The following is a 21,133-nucleotide window of genomic DNA, read 5'->3' on the forward strand; positions in this document are numbered from 1 at the left end:
ATCTCCCTCTCTCGCTATACGTGTCACACTTTTCTCTTTCTGCAATTATTTCTGTTTCTCGAGCTGTATCTTTTTCTCTCCCTCACCGTCTCTCCGTCTCACATTCCCTCTGTCTCATATTCTCTCCCTCTCACATTCTCTCCATCTCACATCATCTCACTCTCCGTCTCACATCATCTCCCTCTCCGTCTCACATCATCTCCCTCTCCGTCTCACATCATCTCCCTCTCCGTCTCACATCATCTCCCTCTCCGTCTCACATCATCTCCCTCTCCGTCTCACATCATCTCCCTCTCCGTCTCACATCATCTCCCTCTCCGTCTCACATCATCTCCCTCTCTGTTGCTCCTTCTTTGTCTCACATCATCTCCTTCTCCGTCCCTCCCTCTTCATCTCACATCATCTCCCTCTTCGTCTCCACCTTTAGTCTCACATTCTCTCCCTACAATTTTTTCAAACTCTTCTTCTCTCTCCCGCTATCTCACATTCTTACAAAAATTACTCAACTTTCCTTCACCCTCTATTTTCACTAGAGCTTGTAAAAAAGGCATTTCACTGTACACGTGACATTAAAACTTGAAATGATGTCAACCAATCAGTCCCTCTCTCTACCTCCTCCCTGTCTCTGTCCTCCCTCTCTCTACCTCCTCCCTGTCTCTACCTCCTCCCTGTCTCTACCTCCTCCCTGTACCTCCTCCCTGTCTCTACCTCCTCCCTGTCTCTACCTCCTCCCTCTCTCTACCTCCTCCCTGTCTCTGTCCTCCCTCTCTCTACCTCCTCCCTGTCTCTACCTCCTCCCTGCCTCTGTTCTCCCTCTCTCTACCTCCTCCCTCTCTCTACCTCCTCCCTGTCTCTACCTCCCCCCTCTCTCTACCTCCTCCCTGTCTCTGTCCTCCCTCTCTCTATCTCCTCCCACTCTCTACCTCCTCCCTCGACCTCCTCCCTGTCTCTGTCCTCCCACTCTCTACCTCCTCCCTGTCTCTACCTCCTCCCTCTACCTCCTCCCTGTCTCTACCTCCTCCCTGTCTCTACCTCCTCCCTCTCTCTCTCCTCCCTCTCTCTACCTCCTCCCTCTACCTCCTCCCTCTCTCTACCTCCTCCCTCTCTCTACCTCGCTCTACCTCCTCCCTGTCTCTACCTCCTCCCTGTCTCTGTTCTCCCTCTTTCTACCTCCTCCCTCTCTCTACCTCCTCCCTCTCTCTACCTCCTCCCTGTCTCTGTCCTCCCTGTCTCTATCTCCTCCCACTCTCTATCTCCTCCCACTCTCTACCTCCTCCCTGTCTCTGTCCTCCCACTCTCTACCTCCTCCCTGTCTCTACCTCCTCCCTCTACCTCCTCCCTGTCTATACCTCCTCCCTCTACCTCCTCCCTCGCTCTACCTCCTCCCAGTCTCTACCTTCTCCCTCTACCTCCTCCCTCTCTCTACCTCCTCCCTCGCTCTACCTCCTCCCTCGCTCTACCTCCTCCCAGTCTCTGTGCTCCCTCTCTCCCTCTTTGTCTATCTCCATCTCCTATCTATTTACACAGTCACTTTCTTTCACTCTCCATTTTGGTTTCAAAGTCAATCACTGAAAAGTCTTCAGGATGGGGCATCATCTCTAACTCTCACTCACAGTCTCCCATTTCTGAACACATAATTTTCTCTCTCAGTCTCAGTCTCCCTGTCCCCTCCCTCCCCGTCAAACCCCCATGCTAGCAGGTAGTGGCTGGTTCTCTAGACAAGGGGCTTTGACAGTTGCTGCAGAATGTGACCGGACATCGAAAGAGATGTCAAGCACATGACAGAAACCCATGGCTGGACAGACATGGGCCAGATGCAGGCAGGGAGAGGAGGACAAATGGGAAGAGGGGGACAAATGGGAAGAGGGGGTAGAGGGTAGAGTAGAGAGGCAGAGAGATGGCAACAACAAAAAAAGCAAAAAGTGATACACTTCGGGAGAGAGAGCAAGAGAGAAACCAGAAGCCCAGTAGTCAAGCCCACAGAACCCTTCCCAGTCCCTCAGAACACCCCCCGACAAACCAGACCTGATCCCAAAGAATCACATCACCTGCTTCCAGTTCGGATTCAATCCAGTTACACTCACACTAATCTCGTTAGCCACTCAATTACATAGTTAGTGTTTCCTTCACATGAGTGTTGCGTAAAAATAACAAGATGTGCCCCTTTATCAAAGGGGTAGTGTGCAGAGCTGCTGGAACTGCTGCTGTCTCCCAGACTTCGTCCCAAATGGCACCCTATTCCCTATGTAGTAGTGCACTACATAAAGAAAAGGGTGCCATTTGGGACACACTCCCTGTCCCAGTCTGCACAGCAGGGCCTAATGAAGACACCCAGGGGTTGAGAGAGAGAGAGAGAGAGAGAGAGAGAGAGAGAGAGAGAGAGAGAGAGAGAGAGAGAGAGAGAGAGAGACTTGGCTGTGTTGTCCTCACACCTCATTTACCGTTTAAGATAGCTGCCAGTTTCAGGTACTTCAACCCTTCAACCTAGCCTGCCCTAAAAACCTCTACCATCCAAACCAAACTAAACTTTCTGGCCTCCCTCTCTCTCTCCATTTTAGGTCTGAAAGTTCAAGCTCTGCTGACAATTACAGAAGAACTGTAACAACACAGAAGTAACTAGGACTTTGGTTTGTTCCTCTCAGAGGGAGAGGTTTAAAAATACAAGATGAGTCTTTATCTGAGGTACTGTGACCTTGGATCAGTGTGTCTCTTTTGGGGGTTGTGTGTGTGTGTGTGTGTGTGTGTGTGTGTGTGTGTGTGTGTGTGTGTGTGTGTGTGTGTGTGTGTGTGTGTGTGTGTGTGTGTGTGTGTGTGTGTGTGTGTGTGTGTGTGTGTGTGTGTGTGTGTGTGTGTGTGTGTGTGATGGTTCATTGCTACTGTACGTCCTGTAGTAATTCTCCTTTTAGGTTCAAAACATCCTTTCATTGTTAATGCCTCCTTTCCTCAATTCACCTCTCTGACAGAGACACACAGGGGGTAAAGGGAGAAGAAATAACAAGCAAATCAAGACATGATGGTGGAGAGAGAGAGAGAAAGATGAGAGAGAAGGGAGAGAGATAGAGAAAGAGAGAGGGGGGGAGTCAATTAAACAAGGTGATTGAGTTAATGAGAGATGATGTTCCCACATAGCAGGGACAGAGGGTAGGTTGGACGAGGGTGGGTGGGAGAAAGAGAGGGAGGGTGGCAGAGGAAGAGAAAAAAAACACATCCATAGAGGATCCTTAATGGAGCAGAATTTACACCGCCGACTGAGGTGAACTGATAAAAGCAGAGTAATGAACAACAAGCAGCTAATCTGCAGTCAGGAGCAGTCAGGAGCAGTCAGGAGCAGGTTAAAATCCTCAAAGTGCTGTGTGGCGTTTCTCCCTTCTCCTTCAGCCGCTTTATGGGTAACCTCCCAAATGGAACCCTATTCCCTATATAGTGCAATACTTTTGACCAGGGTCCATTCGGCTACCATGTGGCTCTGGTCAAAGGTAGTGCAGTCTGTAGGGAATAGGGTGCCATTTGGTACACCTCCTCCTTAGTCATCAATAAACACATTCATATGCTGACTGGGGCGGCAAGCAAATATGGAAACATAAAAAGCTCCTTGCTGACATAAGTTAGTCGCCTTAATAATTAAAACACAGCCACAAACGTCATGCTGTGATTTTTCGAAGGGGAGTTTTAGTGGGTTTTCTGCCATGTGGTTAAAAAACGGGCAGCGTGTCACGTCTACTCCCGCTCCCCCTTTCTGGCGCTCGTTGGGGCCAGTTTACTTATTATTACGCACACCTGGCACTATCATTACGCACACCTGGCACTATCGTTACGCACACCTGGCACTATCGTTACGCACACCTGGCACTATCGTTACACACACCTGGCACTATCGTTACGCACACCTGTCACTATCGTTACGCACACCTGGCACTATCGTTACACACACCTGGCACTATCGTTACACACACCTGGCACTATCGTTACACACACCTGGCACTATCGTTACACACACCTGGCACTATCGTTATGCACACCTGCACCTCATGAGACTCACCTGGACTCCATGACTTCTATGATCACCTCCCCTATATCTGTCACTCACTTTGGTTCTTTCCCCAGGCAGTGTTAGTTATGTTTCTCATGTCCAGATGCTACTCTTGTTTTGTATTGGTCCATAGTTTTTGTATTATTAAATTCACCCCCTGTACTTGCTTCCTGACTCCCAGCATCTGCATTACACAGCGTTCATTGTTGTTACCAAAGTACTCCTGACACACTTAATGGACAGGTTAGGTGGCCAGTGAGTTAGACACTCAGACCATCCAACCAAACCGAGCCCAGAAAAGGTGGGGAGACAGAGAGGGAGAAAGCCCCAAGATCAGCATGGTTGTGTGAGCCGCCCGTCAGTCCGGAGCTGCCAGAGCCGCCCGTCAGTCCGGAGCTGAAAGAGCCGCCCGTCAGTCCGGAGCTGCCAGGGCCGCCCGTCAGTCCGGAGCTGCCAGGGCCGCCCGTCAGTCCGGAGCTGCCAGGGCCGCCCGTCAGTCCGGAGCTGCCCCTCAGTCCAGAGGCGCCCCTCAGTCCAGAGGCGCCCCTCAGTCCAGTGGTCCACGTCCCGCACCCGAGCCGTAAAGAAGGCCCACCCGGACCCTCCCCTTTAGAGTCAGGTTTTTAGGCCGGAGTCCGCACCTTTGGGGGGGGGGGGGGGGGGTACTGTCACGCCCTGGCTATAGAGAGGCTTTTTATTCTCTATTTTGGTTAGGCTAGGGTGTGACTAGGGTGGGCAGTCTATGTTCTTTTTACTATGTTGTTGTGTTTCTATGTGTTTGGCCTGGTGTGGTTCCCAATCAGAGGCAGCTGTCTATCGTTGTCTCTGATTGAGAGCCATACTTAGGTAGCCTGTTCCAACCAGTGTTTGTGGGTAGTTGTTTTTTGTTTCGTATTCTGTACCAGACAGAACTGTTTCGGTTATTTTTTTTGTCATTTTCGTGTTTAGTGTCCGGTTATTAAATATGAACACGCACCACTCTGCACCTTGGTCCTCATCTTCTTCTCTTGAATGCCGTGACAAGTTCAGACACTATGTTGACTTTCACATGTATCAGAACCTGCGAGCAGATATGTTATCTAATATTTTATTTGAACGTTTTGGTAAAATACTTTTCTAGTAGCAGTCATGATAGGCTATTGAGAAGTGACAGAGGCCCTGTGCTCATCCTCAGTCAAGAGCTAATGGACGGGGCAGTCCCATCATGGAGAGATCGAAGACTTCTCACAAAGAGAGGGACAGAGAGAGCGAGAGATACAGAGACAGACAGAAACAGAGACTGGGAGAGAGAAAAGGTCTATATTCCCATTGGACTCATGATTGCTGCGTAATTTCTTTAAAAGCACAAACAATGCATTATTAAAAGGCAGCAACAGCACAGCAAGCACTAAAGTATTCTCTTATACACGCAAATCCTGTGTGTACGTGTGTATCCCTGGCAATTCACAAAACTCGATGACTAGATGTGTCTGACTATGGTTGTTTTCTGTATGGTTAATTTGAGAGAACATTTGTACAAATCAACAGAAGTGAAGCTACTCCGAGGGAGAGACAACGAATACACAACCATGACGTAAGAAACATTGGGGTTAAGTCCTCAGTTTCCCTTGACCTCAGCTGGCTCATGTCATTGGTTACCTCATAAAACCTGTTGTCTGTCTCTCTGACCACAGTATCTCAATTAGGCCTCCAATCACCATCTCTGGGCCTGTATTTGTAAAGTGTCTTAGAGGACGGCTGATCTAGAATCAGTTCTGCATTTATCCTATGGGTACAGCCGAGGAACCCTTTTGGAACCCTTTTTTCTAAGAGTGTAGATCAACCATCCTACTTTGAGAAGCTTTGTGAATACGGGCCCAGGACTCTCAAACCTTTAACTAAGACCGATACACACACCATCATCAACCCCTTTTGACTGCTCCTGGTCCATCTCTACTCTCCCTTCTGTTCTGATGCTCCTGGTCCATCTCTACTCTCCCTTCTGTTCTGATGCTCCTGGTCCATCTCTACTCTCCCTTCTGTTCTGATGCTCCTGGGCCATCTCTACTCTCCCCTCTGTTCTGATGCTCCTGGTCCATCTATACTCTCCCTTCTGTTCTGATGCTCCTGGTCCATCTCTACTCTCCCTTCTGTTCTGATGCTCCTGGGCCATCTCTACTCTCCCTTCTGTTCTGATGCTCCTGGGCCATCTCTACTCTCCCCTCTGTTCTGATGCTCCTGGTCCATCTATACTCTCCCTTCTGTTCTGATGCTCCTGGTCCATCTCTACTCTCCCTTCTGTTCTGATGCTCCTGGTCCATCTCTACTCTCCCCTCTGTTCTGATGCTCCTGGTCCATCTCTACTCTCCCTTCTGTTCTGATGCTCCTGGTCCATCTCTACTCTCCCTTCTGTTCTGATGCTCCTGGGCCATCTCTACTCTCCCCTCTGTTCTGATGCTCCTGGTCCATCTCTACTCTCCCTTCTGTTCTGATGCTCCTGGTCCATCTCTACTCTCCCTTCTGTTCTGATGCTCCTAGTCCATCTCTACTCTCCCTTCTGTTCTGATGCCCCTGGTCCATATCTACTCTCCCTTCGGTTCTGATGCTCCTGGGCCATCTCTATTCTCCCTTCTGTTCTGATGCTCCTGGGCCATCTCTACTCTCCCTTCTGTTCTGATGCTCCTGGGCCATCTCTACTCTCCCCTCTGTTCTGATGCTCCTGGTCCATCTCTACTCTCCTTTCTGTTCTGATGCTCCTGGTCCATCTCTACTCTCCCTTCTGTTCTGATGCTCCTAGTCCATCTCTACTCTCCCTTCTGTTCTGATGCCCCTGGTCCATCTCTACTCTCCCTTCGGTTCTGATGCTCCTGGGCCATCTCTATTCTCCCTTCTGTTCTGATGCTCCTGGGCCATCTCTACTCTCCCTTCTGTTCTGATGCTCCTGGTTCATCTCTACTCTCCCTTCTGTTCCTTTAGCACAAAGACATCAATAATAGATGACTGGTGTATTTTCACCCTCCACACTCCATAGAGTTAATCAATCACTCCCTCTGGTCAGTCCTGTCTCTGTCTCGCCTGCTTTCCCCGTCCCACACCGGACGGGAACATTGTGCTCATTGGTCTATGAGTGACCACCCCCCACCCGCCTCTCTGAGCCACTAGTTAAAAAGATCAAGACATTGTTGCCTAACAGCTCCGGTCTGGGCCTTGGACTGGCATTCGCTTGGCACCGACTGGTACATACAGTCCAGTCCGACCGCCAACAATAGAGCCACCCGCTTTTAGACCGTGGTCTGCGTCCCAAACGCCCCCCTCATCCCTATTTAGGGCACTTATTTTAGGGTTCTAGTCAAAAGTGCCCTCTACAGGGAATAGGGTGCCTTTTGGGACATGAACAGAGTCCCCTGACCCTGCTGGTTCCCCTATAGGAGGGCTGAGCTACAGGGACGAGACCATGTGAAACAACTATATGTGGCACGGGTGGCGGGTGGGAATGGGTGAGGGGTCAAAGGTCAGGTGGAACGTCGCTGGGTGAACCTGATTCAGCTGAATGCCAGCATCTGACGGATTGACAAAACACACACTCTGTTCACCAAGGTCCCTGTGCTCCTAATTAACATCACATGCACACACACTCTCTTCTTACACCCCCCCCCCGCCCCGCCCGAAGGGCAACAAAGAGGTTTCAGGCTTTTAAGTAAGTGGAGCTCCTGTTTTAAAATGTGGTACTTAACACAACGGTGTCCGCGACATTTAAACGAAAAGCTCGTCGGATGTAAGGCCGTGTGTCTTAGCAACGGTTCAGGTTGGTGAGCACAGGAATTTGTTAGGGCAACGTTGTCAGGAAGAGCAGCAGCACTTCCCGGACTCAGCCTGCATCCCAAATGGCACTCTATCTATTCCCTATGTAGAGCACTACTTTGACCAGGGCCCGTAGGGACGCAGGCTGAGGCTATGTTTCAACGACTCCGTATTCTCCCAGGTTCTCACAGGACACAAAGCGTTTAGTTCAGCCTCCCCCTCAGTCCTCACCCAGGGCCCAGCCAGTTCTCTAGTCAAAACATCACCAGTCTGGAATCAAGAGTGTGTGTACGTGCGTGTGTGTATGACCAGGTGCTGAAACTAGGGGAAGCCCTGTGAATGGTGCTGTGTGTCTCTGTATCTCTGGTTCAGCGGTTGTTCGACAGAAGCTTGAGAGAGGAGCCGAAGTGGGTGTCCAAGTTGAACGGTTTGGATAGAAGTTCTGGGATCAGCTTACTTGCTTGCAAATTCTAATCTCAACTATAAGAAGAAAATAAAGCTGACCTTTGATTAGTCTTTAGGGAACTCGCCCTACTGAATGATGAGCCTCCATTTGACTTCCTTTTCCTATACATGTGACCCTGCCACGTAACTCTGCCATGTAACCCTGCCACGTAACCCTGCCATGTAAACTTGCCACATAACCCTGCTATGTAACCATGCCATGTGACCCTGCCACGTAACTCTGCCACATAACCCTGCCACATAACCCTGCCACATAACCCTGCCACGTAACTCTGCCATGTAACTCTGCCATGTAACCATGCCATGTAACTCTGCCATGTAACTCTGCCATGTAACCATGCCATGTAACCATGCCATGTAACTCTGCCATGTAACTCTGCCATGTAACCATGCCATGTAACTCTGCCATGTAACTCTGCCATGTAACCATGCCATGTAACTCTGCCATGTAACTCTGCCACATAACCCTGCCACATAACCCTGCCACGTAACCCTGCCATGTAACCCTGCCATGTAACTCTGCCATGTAACTTTGCCATGTAACCATGCCATGTAACTTTGCCATGTTACCATGCCATGTAACCCTGCCATGTAGCCATGCCATGTGACCCTCCCTTTCTAGGAATGACACATCTGCACCAGCTGCCTTTCCGTGTTCGGAGCCCAGGCCTAATTAAACGATCTAGGGATATTAGCACTCGATGTGTACTCTATCTCCCCACACAGCACTGTGTGGCTCGATTCAATTATGATAGATAGATTAACCATGTCTTAATGAGGCTCTCTAATAAAGCACTGGTCCTGTACACAGCAATACTGTAGTTATTCTCATGCTACGTGACTATTGTAATTAATCACAAGAAATGCATAGCTCGGGTATAATAATATTGAGGAGGAAATGTTCTCAGGTAAGCACAAGTGTGGCTAATGGCATTACATGAGAGTTCATCCAACAACCCAAAGTGCACACACACACACACACACACAAACATGTAGGCAATTGTAGGGATGCGTGTCACAGAGCGTGCTGTTGTAGAGGAGAGCACATCAACCTTGGCTAACAGATTAATGCATATGTGCGTGCATGCGTGTGTGTGTGTGTGTGTGTGTGTGTGTGTGTGTGTGTGTGTGTGTGTGTGTGTGTGTGTGTGTGTGTGTGTGTGTGTGTGTGTGTGTGTGTGTGTGTGTGTGTGTGTGTGTGTGTGTGTGTGTGTGTGTGTTAAAAACACAGGAGTTGGGAAAGCGGTGTGATGACTTTAGTCTTAGTGCTGGGCAGAGAGGGAGAGAGAGAGACGGACAACCCCCTCTCTCCCGTCCATAAGAACAGTCCGTGAGAGTCTCAGACGGCCTGGCATCTGAAACATGAGCCCAGCAACTTACCACTCTGAGGGAGAAAGAACAACAATTGAACTGCCAACACCCTCTCTCTCTCTCTCTCTCTTCCTCTCTTTCCTCTCTCTCTTTCCTCTCTCTCTTCCCCTCTCTCTCTTCCTCTCTCTCTCTCTCTCTCTCTCTCTCTCTCTCAGCTCTGAGATAGGCTCCAGAAATGCCATAGGAATAGCACCAGTACTGGCTGAGCACCAGTGAAGAATGATCTTTAATGGGGGAAAGCCAGGGTTGTGATGGATTCAGAGTGCTGGTGGATAACCTCATTATTCGCAGTGTTAATATGAGATAAATGATTGGATTGGATAGAGCTATGTAGCCAATATATTGTATACACTTAGGGGCATATGTGCAATGGGACCCCGAAGCAATGAGCGATGAAGTCGGAACTCACAGTTAGCAGAGGTTTATTGTGGTACCATAGGAATACTGTGGAATATTGTGGTCATACATAAGTACCATACATTTTGGACAACTTGGGGATGCTCTATTTTGTGCACCATGTGAACCAGCCATAATCCACATTCCCATCCACCACTTCATTTTAAATAATTGTTTTGGTCAACTTGACAGTGAGCAAAAAGTGCTAAAAGACTAAATACATTTTCTCTAATTCTTGCAAAAATGTTTCAGATGGACAAGATATTTATTCATTAGATAGTTCTCACATCGATCGGGTTCCCGCCTATAAATATCTGGGCATTTGGATTGATTTTATGTTTAAAAAACATACGGAATGAACAAGTTAAAAAGCTAAGATTTAAAGTGGGTTTCTTTTTTAGAAATAGATCTTGCCTCTCCCTAAATAGCAAAGGGACTTCAAGAGTTAAGGGGTCAGCTTCAATTCAATCACTGACGAAGGGGCGTAGACTTCAGCTCCGAACTTCGGCTTGTGTGCCTGACAGTTGAAAAAAAAGTTCAAAATTAACATAAACGTCACAAAATGTCATCATAATGTACAAACTCTACCGAACTGTTTCGGCTGGGAAGCATGTGGACACCTTTAACCAACCCTGCCACCTGGTGAGGTTAGCATAGGACTAACCCTATGGGTGGCAAGTAGCCTAGTGGTTAGAGTGTTGGGCCAGTAATTGAAAGGTTGCAGGATCGAATCCCCGAACTGACAAGGTAAAAATCTGTTGTTCTGCCCCTGAACATGGCAGTTAACCCACTGTTCCCCAGTAGGCTGTCATTGTAAATAAGAATTTGTTCTTAACTGACTTGCCTAGTTAGATAAAGGTTCAACTACGATTTAGCTTTCACATGCAAGTAATTACCGAGGATGTTTAGTGAGAGACTTTGAAAAATGTCTGATAATTTCCAATTGGTTTTGGACAAATTCAATTTGAAAGCAAAGATCGAACTGTGATTTAATCAAGTGATGACGGAAAAAAATTGAGTGTGAGGCCCCATGTTGGGATGATGTATGTCGAATGTGTGAGTTAATTGCCAAATAAGCAACTCCACTGACTCCACCTGGCTAATTACAAAACTACTCCGAGGAAAGCTTGGCTGTTGCGTTATTCAAGATACAATATGAATTGTTTCAATGCAAAGAAGTTAACAATGACGTAAAAACAACAAAAAATGTGTGTAAATAAAAATAAGCCAACGTAAAGATACACTTTCAGCAAATGCGATGACACTAGTAGCCTTCATTGTATTGAAAAACAATTACTTACATGAACGCATGGTAGATGAATGCCCATCCTCGTGGTCTCTCCAGTACGTTGTACAAGAAGTTCTGAAACTTTCTGTAGCGCTTGCTGGAGGCTGAGGTGGTCGCCCGTGGTCCAGGACGCCCCGGCAGCGGGGTACCGAGAAGCCCGGTGCGGTGAGAGGGGTGCGCGCGCTCCGGGGTCGATGGTTCGCTCCTCTCCATATGAACTGCGGTAAGAGCCACAAATTCAACCCGCCTATCGTCGTTGGATGCGGGGGGAACCAACATTCTAATGCCACCGTTATTTGATGGGCTCCCTAACATGGTTAGCCAATATAGGCCTACCGATAGAAGTAGGCCTATTAAATACAACGGAATACAGTTTAAATCACTTATTTAACAGTGAGCCCATATCTACGTTGGTGATTTAGCCAACTGAAATCGAAGTCATGATCAAGTTGTCCGCGTTGAATAATAATTAGCCTACTTACTAAAGACTAATTCCAACGAGTAGGTCACAATTTCATTCCTCCAATGTCAGGGTTTACTCCGAATTTCGTTTGTTAAATAAGTTATCTATAAATCAAGTCACGACCACAAAAGAAAATGATCATGGCATTTTGACAAGTGCGGTATGTCAAATGCAAGTTGAAGAAAATGTTAAATTGGTAATATGATAATCCCAATTACCGTTAAGCCTTTAACGTGAGGTGCCATCGAATAATATGATTACAAGATCATTTGACAGCGGTAACAGTAACTCTGTAACCTATCCTATACTATCGCTAATTTGCATTGTCGTCATCATAAATTTGCTTTTTGCGCGAAATTATTAAGAAAACATTTAAAGCGCGCAATTGAAAGCATCAAAAGTTTAGTGGACAAGCGTATTTATTATAGGCTTACGGTTAAATTAGTTAAAGAACTATCGATTCGTGATCGCTCTGCTCTTTCCTCAAGATTTCTGTTGGTATTAATATTTTCTTAATCGTATATCTGAGGTTCGCGGCTGTACAAAATGCCCACAGAACTGCCTCCTTTCCTGTGCGTCTCGCTGGTCCAGTGCGCTAGTGGTGAGGAGCGAAGAAGACCGTCCGAGGGATAGCTAAAATCAGTCAACTCTAAACTTCAGTTAATGAGCGAGGACTCATGGGTAACACGCAGCAGACTTGTCAGATGGTCCAGAGAGAAACGAGAGGTACAGCCCTACGGTCGACTTCGAAGTTCTCACGCGCAAACCAAAAGCATCCGGTTAGCTTGAACACACAGGTTGGACGCAATAAAGTGACAGAGAGAGTGGAATTGCGTACGGTGATATTGGGTGTGTAGCTAGCTCAGTGGTACGAGACAGTTGTAATATATCAGAGCTAAGCATTCATACATTTGATGAGGCTGACAACTAGAAATAAGGATACAACCTCACAATTATAGGGTAAAGGTAAGCCTATATCATAGTATTTGGAGCTTTACAAAGCAGTTTTGGGGGGAGCACCACATTGATAGACATGGTTGTCACACATACTGTATGTCATGCCTTTATCAGCGGTGACCAAATCAATTGTTTCAAGTAAGTTTTCTGTAATGACTAATGAGGCGTGGGCACTGTAGGCCTATACATAATCTAGATGAAAATGCCATGCAGCCTATCTATGCTTAACATCTGAGAGCTGTCTATGAACACTGGGCAGGGGTTACCAGATAAGAGGGACAGGTGTGAGGGACAGACAGTGGCCTGACAATAGATCACAGAACAGTGTTATGACCATAGAAATAGTATAGGAATTCTGGTTATGACACATTGGGACAATAGGAATATAATAGAAATTCTGGTTGTGATACAGTGGGACAATAGGAATATAATAGGAATTCTGGTTGTGATACAGTGGGACAATAGGAATATAATAGGAATTCTGGTTGTGATACAGTGGGACAATAAGAATATAATAGGAATTCTGGTTGTGATACAGTGGGACAATAGGAATATAATAGGAATTCTGGTTGTGATACAGTGGGACAATAGGAATATAATAGGAATTCTGGTTGTGATACAGTGGGACAATAAGAATATAATAGGAATTCTGGTTGTGATACAGTGGGACAATAGGAATATAATAGGAATTCTGGTTGTGATACAGTGGGACAATAGGAATATAATAGGAATTCTGGTTGTGATACAGTGGGACAATAAGAATATAATAGGAATTCTGGTTGTGATACAGTGGGACAATAAGAATATAATAGGAATTCTGGTTGTGATACAGTGGGACAATAAGAATATAATAGGAATTCTGGTTGTGATACAGTGGGACAATAAGAATATAATAGGAATTCTGGTTGTGACACAGTGGGACAATAAGAATATAATAGTAATTATGGTTATGACACAGTGGGACAACAGGAATAGAATGGAAATTTTGATTATGACACAGTGGGACAATAGGAATAGAATGGGAATCTTAGTTCTATGGTACAGGGATTCTATTTGACATGGTCCTGACACAGAGCCAGAGGTTCTGTGGTTCTGGTTATGACACACAGTGCCATGTAGAGCGGTGACAGTGGTCACCTGTTTACCTCTCTAGAATGCCTGTGTGACAGAGGTTCCTGTCCTGCCACATCATCACGGATCACACAAATGGCCTCAACAGATGGCAAGCCAGTCCTGGCTTGTATTTATTAATGTACATCGTAGTAAAAAAAATTGCAACAGAAAACCTTTTCTTATTGGACAAGTTTAGGTAGTCCCTCCCTGTTTCAGTCAGTTTTCTTCCATTTGGTGCCTTGTGAATACAACCCTGATCTCTACTGCAGTGGTACTCTTAGAGAGATGGAGAAAACAGTGTTACAGAGATAGAGAGAGAGAGAGAGAAAGAGAGAAAAAGAGAGAAAACAGATCAGGCCAAACTGTAAACCAAGCACGGAAAATGAATCCAACATCAATGGTTTAAAGCAGCGTTTCTCAACTGGTGGGAGGTTTGAGTAAAACATATATTTTATATGATGACAGTAGATTTAACATAGCACTATTAGCAACTCTAATTGGTTGATTTTGTGGTTTCAAAACAATTAGCTTTTCAACATTCTTCATCAAGAAATTAGCAATATGGAATTATTGACAATGAAAATGTATTACAGTGGCTTGCGAAAGTATTCACTCCCCTTGGCATTTTTCCTATTTTGTTGCCTTGCAACCTGGAATTAAAATATATTTTGGGGGGGGTTGTATCATTTGATTTACACAACATACCTACCACTTTGAAGATGCAAAATATTTTTTATTGTGAAAGAAATAAGACAAAAAAACTGAGAACTTGAGCGTGCATAACTATTCACCCCCCCCAAAGTCATTACTTTTGTTACGATTTTCATCGGGAGAAGGAGAAGAGGACCAAGGTGCAGCGTGGTAAGTATTCATAATACGATATTTTAATAAATATGAACACTCTAACAAAACAACAACACGACAAACAAACAGTTCTGTAAGGTATACACACAAACACTAAACAGAAAACAACTACCCACAAACACAGGTGGGAACAGGTTACCTAAATATGGTTCTCAATCAGAGACAACGATAGACAGCTGCCTCTGATTGAGAACCACACACGGCCAAACACAAAGAAATAGACAACATAGAACACCAGACATAGAATGCCCACCCAAACTCACGCCCTGACCAACCAAAATAGAGACATAAAAAGGATCTCTAAGGTCAGGGCGTGACAACTTTGTAGAGCCCACCTTTTGCAGTAATTACAGCTGCAAGTCTCTTGGGCTATGTCTTTATAAGCTTGGCAAATCTAACCACTGGGATTTTTGTCCATTCTTCAAGGCAAAACTGCTCCAGTTCCTTCAAGTTGGATGGGTTCCGCTGGTGTACAGCAATCTTTAAGTCATGCCACAGATTCTCAATTGGATTGAGGTCTAGGCTTTGACTAGGCCATTCTAAGACATTTAAATGCTTCCCCTTAATTAAACCACTCGAGTGCTGCCTTAGCAGCATGCTTAGGGTCATTGTCCTGCTGGAAGGTGAACCTCCGTCCCAGTCTCAAATCTCTGGAAGACTGAAACAGGTTTCCCTCAAGAATTTCCTTGTATTTAGCGCCATCCATCATTCCTTAAATTCTGACCTGTTTCCCAGTCCCTGCCAATGAAAAACACCCCCACAGCATGATGCTGCCACCACCATGCTTCACTGTGGGGATTGTGTTCTCGGGGTGATGAGAGGTGTTGGGTTTGCGCCAGACATAACTCAATTTTAATCTCATCTGAGCAGAGTACCTTCTTCCATATGTTTGGGGGAGTCTCCCACATGCCTTTTGTTGAACACCAAACGTGTTCGCTTATTTTTTTCTTTAAGAAATTGCTTTTTTCTGGCCACTTCTGTAAAGACCAGCTCTGTAGAGTGTATGGCTTAAAGTGGTCCTATGGACAGATACTCCAATCTCTGCTGTGGAGCTTTAACCCCTTCAGGGTTATCTTTGGTCTCTTTTTTGCCTCTCTGATTAATGCCCTCCTTGCTCGGTCTGTGAGTTTTGGTGGGCGGCCCTCTCTTGGCAGGTTTGTTGTGGTGCCATATTCTTTCAAATATTTGCACCACTTTTCAGTTTTTAGAATTTTTTGAAATAAGTTACTATTTTGTGTATGTCCATTACATGAAATCCAAATAAAAATCAATTCAAATTACAGGTTGTAATGCAACAAAATACGAAAAACGCCAAGGGGGATGAATACTTTTGCAAGGCACTGTACTAATATAGGTTAGGAGGGAACATTTATCCCTTGTCATAATTGCTACATTTATTATCAATACAACATTATAAATAGTTTCCCCATATTGTATTTTGTAGGATTTTTCCCACCCTCGATTACAATATTGGTTCATGACTGAGGCAACGTGATGAAATTTGGGTCCCAAAACAAAATCAGTTAAGAACTACTGGTTTAAAGTATAAAATCCAAGACAGGAACCCCAAAACGTACACAAACTAAATTAAATTGATATAAGAGGTATTTAACTTATGACCTTCTGTGACTGGAAAACAAGGAATGTTTCGCCTAAGTAACCTACAATACAAGCATTCATTGTCACCGTTTTGGTATGTAGCTTAATGTACTGTGGTGCATAATATACACACTCCTGGTCTGTGTCAGATTTTTTACATTAGTTTATGGAACATGCAGGGTTGAGGAATTAGCAGGGGAATGCATGGTTGGGCCATTGCTGTGCTGGAGTCACAAATCTCCACATTATTCCCAAGGCACTTTGCTTAAATAACTTTACATCACTCAGCATTAACTCTTAACACAGCTTCAGAACACATACAAACAGCTTTACATACAGGGGTGTACCAAATGACACCCTATTCTCTATGTAGTGCACTACTTTTGAACAGGGCCCCCATCAGGCTCTGGTCAAAAGTAGTGCAATATATAAGGAATAGGTGCTATTAGGGATGCAGGCCAGTTATAAACAGTGTGTTTCTTCTATACATATTTTTGGAATATTAAGCTAAACTATACCCTAGTAGACTAAATCATCATTGGATGTCATCATTGGCTTTGCTTGACACTAGACTCCATCCATCCTGACTCTAGGGAAATATTGCGCCGGTGAAGAAGGTCACTTTGACCGAAAGCTTAGCCACAATAAAACCAGACATGCAAATGGACCCAGAGGCTCTCTGGAGGAGGATCCAGAACATTCAACAAGTGGGGATACCCTCATACCCCGTAGTCATAGTGGAGAGGGCATCAGCACATCATAAACAGACCAATCTACACACCTTCCTCTTTCTCTCTCGCTCTCTCTATCTCACCCCTACTCGCTCCCGCTCTCCCTCTACTCGCTCTCTCTTTCCCGTCTCCCCCCTCTCCCTCACAGCAGTCCCTCTCTGTGTGTCTTCAGGTGGCAAGGCAGTGAGTCCTGAAATCCAGCCGAGCGAGAGGAGAGAAGGTGATGATAGACAGCTCTGATCTGGGCCTGCACCAGAAGGTGATGATAGACAGTACTGATCTGGGCCTGCACCAGGGATTAACATCAAAGTTTCACAGGGGAAAAGCAACCCATGGACCCTCCACCAACACTCCCATCTCAGCCACCAACCATCACTACTTCCTCCATCCCTCCACGCCTCCGTCTTTCTCCCACCACCCTGCTTGGACGGGGCCAAGCACTACCAGGGCTGGCTCCTAGGCCGCTGTAGTCTAGCTGCGTGGTCTTCCTGTCTGGGTTGGCGCCCCCCCTTGGGTTGTGCCGTGGCGGAGATCTTTGTGGGCTATACTCGGCCTTGTCTCAGGATGGTAAATTGGTGGTTGAAGATATCCCTCTAGTGGTGTAGGGGCTGTGCTTTGGCAAAGTGGGTGGGGTTATATCCTGCCTGTTTGGCCCTGTCTGGGGGTATCATCGGATGGGGCCACAGTGTCTCCTGACCCCTCCTGTCTCAGCCTCCAGTATTTATGCTGCAGTAGTTTGTGTCGGGGGGCTAGGGTCAGTCTGTTATATCTGTTATATCTGGAGTATTTCTCCTGTCTTATCCGGTGTCCTGTGTGTATGCTTTCTCTAATTCTCTCTTTCTTTCTTTCTCTCTCTCGGAGGACCTGAGCCCTAGGACCATGCCTCAGGACTACCTGGCATGATGACTCCTTGCTGTCCCCAGTCCACCTGGCCGTGCTGCTGCTCTAGTTTCAACTGTTCTGCCTGCGGCTATGGAACCCTGACCTGTTCACCGGACGTGCTAACTGTCCCAGACCTGCTGTTTTCAGTAGAGAGCAGTAGAGATACTCTCAATGATCGGCTATGAAAAGCCAACTGACATTTACTCCTGAGGTGCTGACTTGTTGCACCCTCGACAACTACTGTGATTATTATTATTTGACCATGCTGGTCATTTATGAACATTTGAACATCTTGGCCATGTTCTGTTATAATCTCCACCCAGCACAGCCAGAAGAGGATTGGCCACCCCTCATAGCCTGGTTCCTCTCTAGGTTTCTTCCTAGGTTTTGGCCTTTCTAGGGAGTTTTTCCTAGCCACCGTGCTTCTACACCTGCATTGCTTGCTGTTTGGGGTTTTAGGCTGGGTTTCTATACAGCACTTTGATATATCAGCTGATGTAAGAAGGGCTATATAAATACATTTGATTTGATTCTGACAAGACCCAACAGCTAGACAAGGTCACAGTTACAACAGCAGGCACTGACTTCCTCTCTAACACACAGACATGCACGTGCATGCATACACGCTCACACACACACACACACACACACACACACACACACACACGGACTCTTTCTCTCACATTCCAGTACTGTACACTTGAGAAAGCAACACAAATACACAGAGAGGCACTTGTGAACACACATATACCACAGACTGCACAACTATCCACTTTGGTATTACAAGCCAACACTCACACAATCAGAAACACTCCTTGTCCTCTTGTCTTCTTTATCAGGATGGAGTTATTTTGGGAGACACCATGTAACGTGAGGGGTCAGAGGGCACAGGTGACACCATGTAACGTGAGGGGTCAGAGGGCACAGGTGACACCATATAACGTGAGGGGTCAGAGGGCACAGGTGACACCATGTAACGTGAGGGGTCAGAGGGCACAGGTGACACCATGTAACGTGAGGGGTCAGAGGGCACAGGTGACACCATGTAATGTAAAGGGTCAGAGGGCACAGGTGACACCATGTAACGTGAGGGGTCAGAGGGCACAGGTGACACCATGTAATGTAAGGGGTCAAAGGGCACAGGTGACACCAGGTAACATGAGGGGTCAGAGGGCACAGGTGACACCATGTAACGTAAGGGGTCAGAGGGCACAGGTGACACCATGTAATGTAAGGGGTCAAAGGGCACAGGTGACACCATGTAATGTAAGGGGTCAGAGGGCACAGGTGACACCATGTAATGTAAGGGGTCAAAGGGCACAGGTGACACCAGGTAACATGAGGGGTCAGAGGGCACAGGTGACACCATGTAACGTAAGGGGTCAGAGGGCACAGGTGACACCATGTAATGTAAGGGGTCAAAGGGCACAGGTGACACCAGGTAACATGAGGGGTCAGAGGGCACAGGTGACACCATGTAACGTAAGGGGTCAGAGGGCACAGGTGAAACCAGATAACATGAGGGGTCAGAGGGCACATGTGACACCATGTAACGTAAGGGGTCAGAGGGCACAGGTGACACCATGTAATGTAAGGGGTCAAAGGGCACAGGTGACACCAGGTAACATGAGGGGTCAGAGGGCACAGGTGACACCATGTAACGTAAGGGGTCAGAGGGCACAGGTGAAACCATGTAATGTAAGGGGTCAGAGGGCACAGGTGACAACGTGTAATGTACAGGGTCAAAGGGGACAGGCGTCAGGCTGGTATGGTTTTGCTCTCGTCTCCTCCATTCCGTTTCACTGTGCTCTCAGACCGCTATTCACTCACGCCCCACAGAGCCTAGCTGAGCTCCAGGAGTCGACAGCCGCACTGGGAATCTATGGGAACTTAAAAATACCCCCACATCAGCAGTACACAGTGCAGAACTCTGCTCGCTCTCGCTCCGACGGACCCCACCAACCTTTTATATCGGCTGAGCAACTTGGTGCTTTACTTATGCCACTTAATGGCTTCCCCAGACCACACTATTGCTTGGTTTTATTTCCCCTTTTTTTCCCTCCTTCCCTTAATCTGCGTGCGTTTCCTTTTTACCCCAGATTCCACGTAATGGAATACATCAGAGAAAAAATGAGGGGCGGAAACACAGATGTATTTGTTGATACCGTGTGTGGTGTTGTGTTTGTTGCTTTATGTTGTGATAGACTTGGTAGTAGTCTTTGAAGAGATGCTGCTATCATTTAACCTACGTCTGAACTGGCTAAATCCACTCTAAGATTCACGTAGAGATGGAAAATGTCAGACAGGCTTGAACCTCAAGATTCTATCAGTGATACACTGTTGTAACATTTATATTCATGATATTACATGGTTTTAAACAAGAACATACTAACTGAACAGTCTGTCTGTCTGCATTGGGAGGACACAGTCGGATGGGTGGAGGCCTCGCTAACTACCAGCACATTCATTACTCGTGAAAAGAGCTTTTGTACCTTGCCTGCCACCCCCCCACCCCTTGCCTCTTATAAACTATGAGTAAGCAGGGCTCAGCTGTGGCAGTGTGAAGTAGTCTGCTTTCCTTTTCCTGCAGGAGAGGGTGAGAGGAAGGTTGGTTGTTCCAAAACAAATCTCACATCACTGCCTCCACTCCCCTAGCATATCTGCCCCGGTCCCTAGATAGCTCTGCACTATAAAAAGTCAGGCCGAACCACACACGAGCTAGGTGTGTGTGTGTGTGTGTGTCACAGCTCCAACTTAAACTCTGTACTCCAAACAATTGCCATCTGTAGAGAGTGACACCCCCAGACCATTTTTTACTTTTTTTAGACTAGTTTAGTACTATCTTTCTATGTATTTCGCGTAAGGAGATGAAAGATTGTTACTTGCATCATGTCTAGTCTTTTTGCTCCTGATTTGACCAGAGATCCACAGCTTTGTCCAGTTACAAACAGGCCAAGTAGTCTTCGTAAGAAACTGCTTAGAAACAAATTGAGGGGATAATCCGATAATAGTTAGATTAAGATTATAATTCAGGGCTTAATCTAACTATTATCAGATTATCCCCCTCAATTTATGTACATCAAGTATTTACATTATGTCCATACTAGACTGCTACATACTGAATCCTGGTTGGTTAATCATGGATTGACCCCTGACCTTCTGCCTTGTAACTGTGATGCCTGAGCTCTGGATAA

General features: G+C 46.3%; 1 protein-coding gene across 4 annotated transcripts in view; it reads right to left on the bottom strand.

Moving 5' to 3' along the window:
- Positions 1–12,741, bottom strand: part of LOC139555148 (potassium voltage-gated channel subfamily KQT member 4-like) — a 145,160-nt gene extending 132,419 nt beyond the window's left edge. Inside the window, exons 1-2 of one of the 4 annotated variants that reach the window (XM_071368698.1) lie at positions 12,012–12,741; positions 11,344–11,548 (exon numbers count right to left, since the gene is read on the bottom strand). In XM_071368698.1, coding sequence (XP_071224799.1) covers positions 11,344–11,543 — 200 coding nt within the window. In that variant the 5' untranslated portion in view covers positions 11,544–11,548; positions 12,012–12,741. Of the gene's footprint in view, positions 1–11,343 lie in introns of all 4 variants that reach the window. The other 3 variants (XM_071368697.1, XM_071368695.1, XM_071368696.1) reach the window with 3 other exon arrangements.
- Positions 12,742–21,133: the final 8,392 nt, after the last annotated feature.

This window comes from Salvelinus alpinus, chromosome 26 (assembly GCF_045679555.1).
Source record: "Salvelinus alpinus chromosome 26, SLU_Salpinus.1, whole genome shotgun sequence".
Taxonomy (NCBI): domain Eukaryota; kingdom Metazoa; phylum Chordata; class Actinopteri; order Salmoniformes; family Salmonidae; genus Salvelinus; species Salvelinus alpinus.